This window comes from Procambarus clarkii, chromosome 13, assembly GCF_040958095.1.
Source record: "Procambarus clarkii isolate CNS0578487 chromosome 13, FALCON_Pclarkii_2.0, whole genome shotgun sequence".
NCBI classification, from domain to species: Eukaryota; Metazoa; Arthropoda; class Malacostraca; order Decapoda; family Cambaridae; genus Procambarus; species Procambarus clarkii.
The window spans coordinates 13,905,104-13,916,999 of record NC_091162.1 but is presented as its reverse complement, the minus strand read 5'-3'; the positions used below and the strand labels follow the sequence as shown (position 1 = coordinate 13,916,999).

Here is an 11,896-nt window from a genome sequence, read left to right as displayed (position 1 = left end):
ATTTCTTCTAATTCATCGTCAGTAGTTTCTACCATAATTAAAACACAAGAAGTCTTGAAATTCCTAGTAACATTGTTTCGTAGGTAAAAGCGACTAATGACGCCATACTGATTCTCTTCTCTTGAAGAGTTGTGAGTGTTTTAGGCAGTTTTATCAAATAAACGACAGCCATGTTGATTCAAACTTTTTGGCGGGTCCGGCTGTGAGCCGTCTAACGGTCGCGGGAAATTCAAACCACTTGAGAGAGAGCGAAAAGTTATCACAAACTTCCAAAAAGAAAGTTTTCTCTCACCACACGATCTATCCGAACGATTGTAAGTGGAGAGAATTTTCATCACTATATCGCAATATAAAATGCAAATACTTATATATATATTAGTTGACTATATTTCTTTTCGCAACTTTTATAGATATTTGATCTGTTTATAAATTCTTTCAGCTCTCGCGATCTCCCAATTCCCCATTTCTTGGGTATTCCTTCCTTCTCCCCATTCCAGTAATATTCCTTCGTGGTTTGGCATCCTCCAACACTCATTACCACAAATCACACCCAGTAATAACGGTATATTGTCAAGGAGCCTCTCTCTCTCTCTCTCTCTCTCTCTCTCTCTCTCTCTCTCTCTCTCTCTCTCTCTCTCTCTCTCTCTCTCTCTCTCTCTCTCTCTCTCTCTCCCTCTCCCCCCCCCCCTCTCTCTCTCTCTCTCTCTCTCTCTCTCTCTCTCTCTCTCTCTCTCTCTCTCTCTCTCTCTCTCTCTCTCTCTCTCTCTCTCTCTCTCTCTCTTTTAAATGTATTATTAGTAAATGCCGCAGAATTATTATTCAGTATTTTTATTTTATTGAGTAAGAATCAATAAATCTTGAGTATTTAAGTAGCTTTATCTGACACAATTTTGCTTAAATATTGTATCATGTATTGTTATAAAATCTATCGTGATTGTATTCGTAGATACAAATTTTTAATATAAATTCATGCAATATATGTATATAGACGAGGAGTATCTTGATATTAGGGCATCAATGCGTGTTATTTTGAATATGTCATCAACCCCATTGTGTGTGTCTCTCACCACCAATATGACCCCTTGTGTGTGTCTCTCACCAGCAATATGACCCCTTGTGTGTGTCTCTCACCAGCAATATGACCCCTTGTGTGTGTCTCTCACCACCGATATGACCCCTTGTGTGTCTCTCACCACCAATATGACCCCTTGTGTCTCTCACCACCAATATGACCCCTTGTGTGTGTCTCACCACCAATATGACCCCTTGTGTGTGTCTCTCACCACCAATATGACCCCTTGTGTGTGTCTCACCACCAATATGACCCCTTGTATGTGTCTCACCACCAATATGACCCCTTGTGTGTGTCTCACCACCAATATGACCCCTTGTATGTGTCTCACCACCAATATGACCCCTTGTGTGTGTCTCACCACTAATATGACCCCTTGTGTGTGTCTCTCACCACCAATATGACCCCTTGTGTGTGTCTCACCACCAATATGACCCCTTGTGTGTGTCTCACCACCAATATGACCCCTTGTGTGTGTCTCACCACCAATATGACCCCTTGTATGTGTCTCACCACCAATATGACCCCTTGTGTGTCTCTCACCACCAATATGACCCCTTGTGTGTGTCTCTCACCACCAATATGACCCCTTGTGTGTGTCTCACCACCAATATGACCCCTTGTGTGTGTCTCTCACCACCAATATGACCCCTTGTGTGTGTCTCACCACCAATATGACCCCTTGTGTGTGTCTCATCCACCAGGACCACAACGACGAGATCAGACAGGAACAGATGCGAGAGATGCAGGTGCTGAACGGACGCAACGGGCTACCCGGCGGGGAGGCTGGTGACGGGCACACCGATTCCACCGGCTCCCTGTCCCCGCCCAACTCCCTGTCGCCGCCGCCTCCGGCCCCCGTCAAGCTGCCGTCCGCCCACCAGATGGCCGCCCACGCCGCCGCCGCTGCCGCCGCTACGCCCGTGGCCCCGGCGCTCATGACCCATCCGGCCATGCGCGGGCTCACCAGGGCTCAAATGGGGCTCCTAAACACAGGTGAGATGGGAGTGAGGAGGCAGGGTCAAGGGGGTTGTGACAGTGAAGGAACAAGGATTAGACAGCCGACTGAACTGCCATGTTACTAATGCATTGTTTGGGGTAATGTTTCAGTGCCAAGCATGCCAGCGCCAGGGGTGCCAGGCGGCATGTTGAGCCGCTTCCCTACCCTCCTGCCCTTTGGCTCCGTGGCACCACTCGCACCCCTACCCACCCGCAGGTACGTGCCCCTCAGCCCTCCTCTTCCGTGCCTCCTGTCCCTGGCCGCCACGTATAGCAGGCGTGGCTGTGTCAGGCTAGCTGCTGGCGCTGACACGGCTCCCTGGCAACGTTGCCAGGGGCGTCAGCACCCCCCCCCCCTGGCTACGTGTCCAGGCCGTGTCAGCCACTGATACTAACATGGCTGACAGACGCGAGCATCCTATGGCTGACTTCACAATAGACCAAATGATTTCCAGTTCCCTCACCAGCTGATCCACCAAGCTGTTTAACAAACCAAGCTAACAAGTATTTAAAGCCATACGGTGCTGGCCGCTAAACTCAGCCATTTATATCAGTGAGTAGAACTTAAAGTTCTATGATTGAACTTAAAGTTTGAAGGTAATAATTATTATTAAGTCTCACCTTTGCATGGGCTCCAGGAACACTTAACTAAAAAAAAAAAAACACAAGAGTGCCATGGGATTTTATTTAATAATCCCCCCTTAAATTTTTGGGTATGCTTCCTAAATGATGCAGTTTTCAATATTTGTCTATTTCTTTAATTTTTTTGGGGTGGGGGGGTGACTATAATAAGGATTTCGTAGATAACTAGTGTATAAAATAAACAGTATATATATACTTATAAGCAGTTCTCTAGAGCATGAGCCTGAACAAAATGTCATTATTTTTGCAACGGTGATTGTCTGTGTGGTTCGCTAAATTTGGGTTGCATTAACGAGAATAAATATATGATTGAGAGGACGGCTTCACACCCCACGTTCTCTTCGACCATATATATATGAGCCATTACGCCATTTTCTGTTTTTCCATAACATGTGTGCGCTACGATTTATATATATATATATATATATATATATATATATATATATATATATATATATATATATATATATATATATATATATATATATATATATATATATGTCGTACCTAGTAGCCAGAACGCACTTTTTGGCCTACTATGCAAGGCCCGATTTGTCTAATAAGCCAAGTTTTCCTGAATTAATATATTTTCTCTAATTTTTTTCATATCAAATGATAAAGCTACCCATTTCATTATGTATGAGGGCAATTTTTTTTTATTGGAGTTAAAATTAACGTACATATATGACCGAACCTAACCAACCCTACCTAACCTAACCTAACCTATCTATATAGGTTACGTTAGGTTAGGTAGCCGAAAAAGTTAGGTTAGGTTAGGTTAGGTAGGTTAGGTAGTCGAAAAACAATTAATTCATGAAAACTTGGCTTATTAGGCAAATCGGGCCTTGCATAGTAGGCTGAGAAGTGCGTTCTGGCTATTAGGTACGACATATATATATATATATATTATTTTTTTCCTATCTGCACGTGTTTGGTTCTGTTTTTCCTCCCTTATTCCTAATCTTTGTGGCATTTGGTATGTTTAGCTGCGCAGCGCCGTGCAGGCATTACTATAGTAAACATAGAACGTGTGGCATAGCCGCGACCACGATAGCTGCTGTAGTCGCGATTAGCTCCCATCATTCCATATATATGTCCAGTTTACCTCACATAATTACTGATGGTAGTTACAGTGTGTGTGTGTGAGTGAGTGCCACCGAGTTTACAATTGGCATGTCATGCATGTTTTTTTTTCAAAAATAATATACATTTTTTTACATAACTCTCAACCAAACTTAGAAAGATTTATTCTCTTGAAAAAAAATTATGCGTTATAAATAACGAGTTAAATAGATTAATTAACTGCTTTATTCCAATGATAATGATAGAAACATACGATGATAATAATAGTAATAATAACATAAATAATAGTAATAATAATAATTCAATAATTGTGAGTAAGTCAGTGAAACATTGCCATTACAGATTGACACTTGCGTCATACAATGATGACTTAATCATGTAATACTCCCAGTTAGTCCTGGAATATATATACAACATTGTATATATTTGTAATGAATAATTAAAATAAATTCTCAAATGACACGAACATTAAAATTAATTATCAAATTTAAATAAAATTTCACCTGTTAAAATATTAAAATTAACAATTAATTAATAGATTACAAATTAAAATAAATTAATAAATTATACAAACGTGTAATTTGTTATATGTAATAGAACGATAATAGAAAACATAATTGGTAAATTGACTTTCAAATTTACCTTTCAGAAAATAAAGAAAACAACTAAATAAAAAGATGAATTTTGGTATTAATTCGAAATTTTGAACTGAATAATTGTAAAGGTAATGATATAGCATTTTATATATATATATATATATATATATATATATATATATATATATATATATATATATATATATATATATATATATATATATATATATATATATATATGCTTCTGTGTATATATATCCTTCTATGTATATATCCTTTGTGTATATGCTACTCTGTGTATATACTTTTCTTGTGTATTAAACTCTTCTGTGTATAAATAGTGTCTCCAGTACCTAAGTATACATGCTGTTAGGGTGTCCAGAGGTTGTTAGGGTGTCCAGAGGTTGTTAGGGGTGTCCAGAGGTTGTTAGGGTGTCCAGAGGTTGTTAGGGGTGTCCAGAGGTTGTTAGGGGTGTCCAGAGGTTGTTAGGGAGTCCAGAGGTTGTTAATGTGTCCAGAGGTTGTTAATGTGTCCAGAGGTTGTTAGGGGTGTCCAGAGGTTGTTAGGGGTGTCCAGAGGTTGTTAGGGAGTCCAGAGGTTGTTAATGTGTCCAGAGGTTGTTAGGGAGTCCAGAGGTTGTTAATGTGTCCAGAGGTTGTTAATGTGTCCAGAGGTTGTTAGGGTGTCCAGAGGTTGTTAGGGGTGTCCAAAGGTTGTTAGTGTGTCCAGAGGTTGTTAGGGGTGTCCAGGAGTGGCCGCGTCGGGTAGGCGGTCCTTGATAGGCCCAAGAAATGTCTCACTAGGCTCGTTCCCTTACACCCTGAACCAACCTCTCTCTCTCTCTCTCTCTCTCTCTCTCTCTCTCTCTCTCTCTCTCTCTCTCTCTCTCTCTCTCTCTCTCTCTCTCTCTCTCTCTCTCTCTCTCTCTCTCTCTCACAAACACCTGAGGCCTAAGGAACGAACAACAGGTTTCACTCATCATCTCAGACGAAGGCTTCCGACGCCACTCGAATCTTTAAGACAAAAATCCTGTAAAATCATCATTGCTCTCAAATCAATTACCTTGATAACGTTGTTTCCCAAAAATTACCGAACCACACAGATTCATAAAGGTCTGAAGTAATAAAATTAAATTTAATATATTTATATATATATATATATATATATATATATATATATATATATATATATATATATATATATATATATATATATATATATATATATTAATGTGATTCTTGGGTAATTTTCCTAATAGAAATACTGTACTGTATGTGAATACTTTATTATAGACGTTTAATACCTTCTTGTAGGCCTACTGTAAAAATCTATATGAAGTTAGTTCATCAAATTCTAACTGAAGTCAGAGAGCTGAGATCTGTTCATGTTAAAAATATATTGCCAATTATTTTTTATTTATTTACTTATTTTTTTACAAAAAAGTGGAAAAGCATCGGTCTATCTTTCTTTTCTGGTCAATTGAATGCATTTGTAATTTTTTGCTGTATATAATTTTCATGTTTACAATAATTCAATGATAATTTCGTCAAATAATTTAAATAATTCGGTCACTCTTGTATGATTAATCCGTCTATGGGGAAATTATTCATCCATTGTATACAATAATTCCTGTCGATATGGGCCATAATTCAGCCATGTGGATGATAATTACATCCATAAAGTTCTTTAAAATTTGCTACATGAAACAAAAAATTCCAAGTAGCACTGGCTATGGTGAGCCCGTAGTTGACTATGATTATATATAAAGTTGAGGAATTCAACCACTTTTCTACAATCTATTGTGGTCTGAAAGATTAACGTTAGATTATATATATTAATTTTGTAATATTTAATATATATTTAATATAATAATATATTAATATATAATATATTAAATATCTTAATATATGATGTTATAAAAAAATAAGTAAGAACAAAGAGACTCATAAGAAAGGTAACTTGAGAGCTTTCTCACTTCTTTGAGTCATTTCTTTGACCTTTTTTGTTGGTAAGACTTAAAAAAAATGAAATGACACATCTCGGCTCTCAATGTTGACATTCCCACTCTACCAAACGTCTTAAAACATCATGTATGTGTTTGATGGCTCTTATCTCACCGCTTTCCTAGATAAATCTTAAGGTGCAGACTCTGCTTTACTGATAACACATAAGATAACAATGTGCTTTATTTGATTTTTTTGTTTTTACCTCTATCACCTCAGTATATATATATATATATATATATATATATATATATATATATATATATATATATATATATATATATATATATATATATATATATTCGAGTAATGTTTGTGTTAAAAAGTATTGTTTTCTAATTCTATTTTGGATTTAATTAGGCCTACCACGGGACATTGTTGGCCCCTTATGGATATTATCCATAATTATCCATACCCCCCCCCCCTCTCCTAAGGACCTTATACTCTGATAGAAGGTAAACTTATATATATACCTCACCTAATATCAGGAAGATTTACCTGGTATTTTTTTTTTTGGGGGGGGGACCATACCTGATACCAGTCCTGTGTAAACACTGTTCCTGTTTTAACGCCAGTCCTGTGTAACATCCAGTCATGTGTTTCACTCGTCTTGTGTAACACCACTTCAGTGTAACACTAGTCCTGTGTAATTCAACTTCCCGCGGAATACCATTCCTGTGTTAAAAAAACCCACTCCTGTGTAACATCACTGCAGTGTAACACCAGTCCTGTGTACCACCACTCCTGTGTAACACCAACATCAGTCTGTGACTAGCCCGCATAGTGCTATTCATGTCTATCTTAGGCGGTGGGTGAGTGTTTATGACTCGTAAAAATCCATTCCTGTGTAACACCAGTCCTATCTAATTCCATCCATAGATAATACCAGAATTACCTAAAATCCGGTCTGTCTATCGACCACGCTACCTAACACCAGGTCTACCAATCTACTAGCCTACTTAACACCCGAATTACCTGTCTACCAGCCTACCTAATACCCGAATTACCTTTCTGCCAACCTACCTTACACCCAGTCAACCAGCCTACCTAACATCCCACTTATACCTGCTTCGATATCCCCCCACATGCTAATCACAACCACTTCCTTCACAACCATCCTTCTCATCCACCTTCCACTCCCTCTCCATACCCTTTCCGACCCCCTACAGGCATCCTCCGAAGACTCCTTGCAGCTGTATGTGTGTATGTAAATCCCTTACAGGGCAGCGTATGAGTTCCTGGGCAAGGGCCGTGATGTTAACACTGAGGTTCTCATGTCGACATCAACCGCCTCCCCGTCTACCATGACACCGCCATCGGTGACGCCTCCGTACCTCACGCTCGATCAGTATACAGGCTACAGTCTTACAGTTGGGTGAGTCAATGAGGGTTGGTAGGGAAAGCGGGCGCGGTCTTCGGGCGGTCCGTCGACGGCCCTCCCCGTGTCGACGAAGCGCGCGCGGCGCGGTGTATAAGCGACCCCTACATTTTCTGGGGACGTTGGGTGGGGAGTAGGAGCGTGTGTGTGTTGGTATTGTTCCCTCATGGCTTAATGCGGTTTAGGGTAATGTTGTTTTAGTGTTTACTGTTAGTAGTTTGCGGTTATGCAGGTTACAGTTTCGTTTATTTTTTTTTTGTGAGTGTATTCATGAACTTAATCGAAGCGTCTGTTATTGACTGGAGAAACTGCACAGAGACTGATGTGAAATAGTTTAGAGTGAGTATATAAGATACAGCTGTACCACCGGTCTGCAGTACAGTTATTCACAGTCAATCACTGTGTTCGGTCTGTTGGTCTTAGGGAACAATAGCTGTATAATTCTATCCTGCAGTCTATAAATAGTATACTAGATAAGGAAAGCAGTTGAGCTAGTTTACTTAGGCAAAAAATGTGACACGAAGGGGGATGAACCTATTGCTACACCGTCTGCTTGTTTACCCATCTGGGCTCGGCAATGGTGCCAATTTGGTACATACTTCGAACAATTGCCAGAGGAGTTTAGAGGAGTGCAAACTGGACCTCGATAAACTGTCCATATCAGCCTTCCAGTTGTCTCATCCACGGCCACGTTAATGACCTTATTATCCGGAGGTACTCTCACATCCATGCCAGCAGCCCGCCGCAATAGGTGATCCTATTCCTCCGCAAGATTCAAAAGCTTTATTATAATTTTTGATGGTAGTGCGTGTCTTGACAGGTATCGGTGAAGGTTAATGCATATGTCAGGCATGTCCTCATGCCCAGCTCCAGTCGAAGGAAGATTGGCAAGGAACTGTGTAGAACAAAGGCGGGTTTTCATCAACAATATATTCTCTATTGGATAGGTTGAAGGAATCGTTACAGAACCTTTCCCCACCATTCAACCCTCCTCCCGCCAAACACATGACCAAACTACGACGCTGTTACAACGTTTGAATAAGGTTGAACCCCTAACAATTGTAACAACCAATATAGTAAGTTGTAGCAACGTTCTAATACATCATAAACACGTTATAACAAGATGTAACAACTTTATCAAAAGTTGTAACAAGGGAATCATAGGGACCGTTACACTGTTTACAGAGTTACACGAACTTCATGTCAACGGCTCAGAAAACGGAGGAGTGAATCTGGAGAGATGCCACTGACGGAAACGCGGCCACTGCCCCGCACTAACCAAGACAAGGTAGATATAGATAAGAGGTAGATAAGAGTCAAGGAAATTGCAGAAAGGCCTTTTGACCCATACGAGGCAGCTCCTATTTATACCCACCCAAACTCATTCATATATATATGTCTAACCTTCGCTTGAAACAATCAAGTGATCCTATTTCTATTATGATACTCGGTAATTGGTTGCACAAATCAACAACTCTGTTAGCGAACCAGTATTTACCCAGGTCTTTCCTAAATCTAAACTACTTATCTCCAGTTTATAACCGAATTTATAAAAGATTCAGTTCAAAATTAACGACAAGAGCAAGAATAACGCCAACATTCCCTCGTTATCAAATGAAACACCTTGCAAGAGATGAATGTCATATATATATATATATATATATATATATATATATATATATATATATATATATATATATATATATATATATATATATATATATATATATATATTCCAAACACAAAATGTATTTACTTAAGGACCAAGGTAGGAACATTTAAGTGCAGCCAGAGAGAAGGACATAAGCCCTAACAAGAGGGCGGACTCGCTCTGACCCTGACAAAGGAACCTCAAACAATGCCGCGGGAGCCCAGCTTAACGCCAAGGGGGAAGCTGAGAACAATGCACTCGGAATAGAGAGGGCTTGTCCCCCCCCCCTCCCCCTTGCAGCGACACACGCGCGTGCACGCACACACACACACATACACACTGTGTGTGTGTATGTGTGCATCACACAGAGGCAATGATGAACCAGCAAGACTCGACCGGGTATTCACTCTGAATGATTCAGACATAAGGGAAATCGGTCTTGAAGCCCCCGTGGGTATGAGTGATTACAGTGTACTGTTGTTTGAATATCTGGTCGAAGAAGGGTTAATGTACTCAAGGAAGGGACCAGAAAGCAAGCATTCCGGAAGGGAAACTATGAGGAGATGAGAAAATTTTTAACTGAAATAGCTTGGGAAACAGAGCTCAGAGGAAAGACGGTTCAAGACATGATGGACTACATCACACAGAAGTGTAAGGAGGCAGCAGACAAGTTCGTCCCAGTCCAAAAGGAAAAAAATGAAATGGAGATGAGAAACCCATGGTTTAATCAGAGTTGCAACCTAGCAAAGCAGCTAAGTAAAAGGGCATGGAGAAACTATAGAAACATCAGAACACTAGAGAGCAGAGAAAGATACCAGAGTGCCAGGAATGAATACGTCAGGGTGAGAAGACAGGTAGAGAGGCAATATGAAAGTGACATAGCGAGCAAGGCAAAGACTTAACCCAAACTGCTGCCTAGCCACATCAGAAGGAAAACAACAGTGAAGGAACAGGTAATGAAACTGAGGATAGGGGCAGAAAGATTCACTACAAACGGCAAGAAAGTGTGCGAGGAACTCAATAAGAAATTCCAGGAAGTCTTCACCTCAGAGCAAGGAGAAGTCCCAGAGATAAGGGAGGGAACATCAACCCAGACACCACTAGAAGAGTTTGTGATTACCAGTGGGGGGAGGTGAGGAAGCATCTGCTAGATTTGGAGTTGACAAAGGCTATAGGCCCTTATATATATAAGGGCCTATATATATATTCAAGGCCCGGATGGAATCTCAGCATGGATTCTAAAGGGAGGAGCAGAAGCTCTGTGCCTGCCACTCTCCATGGTGTACAACAAGTCACTGGTAACAGGTGAACTGCCAAAAATTTGGAAGACGGCCAATGTAATCCCAATATACAAGAAGGGTGATAGACAGGAGGCACTGAACTACAGGCCAGTGTCCCTAACTTGCATTCCATGCAAGATGATGGAAAAGATTGTGCGAGAAACGCTAGTGGAGCAAAAGAACTTTGTAACACAACATCAGCATGGGTTCAGAGATGGCAAATCATGACTAACAGGATTAATTGAGTTCTATGACCAGGCAACAAAAATCAGGCAAGAGAGAGAGAGCCGGGCAGACTGCATATTTCTGGACTGCCAGAAAGCTTTTGACACAGTACCACATAAGAGACTAGTGCACAAACTGGAGATGCAGGCAGGAGTGAAAGGGAAGGTACTCCACTGGGTAAGAGAGTACCTAAGCAACAGCACCCAGCGAGTCACCGTGAGGGGTGAGGTCTCGGAGTGGCGGGGAGTCACAAGTGGAGTCTCACAGGGATCAGTCCTTGGACCTATACTGTTTCTGATATACGTAAATGATCTCCCAGAAGGAATTGACTCGTTCTTCTCGATGTTTGCTGATGATGCAAAAATTATGAGGAAGATCAGGACAGAGGAGGATAGGATGAGGCTACAAGATGATCTAGACAAACTGAAGGAATGGTCCGACAAATGGCTACTAAAGTTCAACCCAAGTAAACGTAAGGTAATGAAACTAGGAGAAGGAACTAGAAGACCAGTCACTGGATACCGAATGGGAGATGAAGTCCTTCACGAAACGGACAGAGAGAAAGATCTGGGAGTTGATATTACGCCAAACCTGTCTCCCGAAGCCCACATCAAAAGAATAACATCAGCGGCCTATGCGAGGCTGGCTAACATCAGAACTGCTTTCAGAAACCTGTGTAAGGAATCCTTCAGAACCTTGTATACCACATATGTAAGGCCAATCCTGGAGTATGCAGCCCCAGCATAGAGCCCATACCTTGTCAAGCACAAGACGAAGCTGGAAAAAGTTCAGAGGTATGCCACTAGACTAGTCCTAGAACTAAGAGGCATGAGTTATGAGGACAGACAACGTGAACTGTACCTTACGTCGCTGGAAGACAGAAGAGCTAGGGGAGACGTGATAACCACCTACAAAATTATCAGGGTGATAATTGACAGGGTGGACAAGGATGAATTAGTTAACACG

General features: G+C 40.7%; 1 protein-coding gene across 1 annotated transcript in view; it reads left to right on the top strand.

Moving 5' to 3' along the window:
* The first annotated feature begins 1,746 nt into the window (after positions 1-1,746).
* Positions 1,747-11,896, top strand: part of LOC123757156 (KH domain-containing, RNA-binding, signal transduction-associated protein 2-like) — a 29,923-nt gene continuing 19,773 nt past the window's right edge. Inside the window, exons 1-3 of the mRNA XM_069323956.1 lie at positions 1,747-2,068; positions 2,183-2,288; positions 7,619-7,771. Of these exons, the coding sequence (XP_069180057.1) occupies positions 1,747-2,068; positions 2,183-2,288; positions 7,619-7,771 (581 nt within the window). The remainder of the gene's footprint in view (positions 2,069-2,182; positions 2,289-7,618; positions 7,772-11,896) is intronic.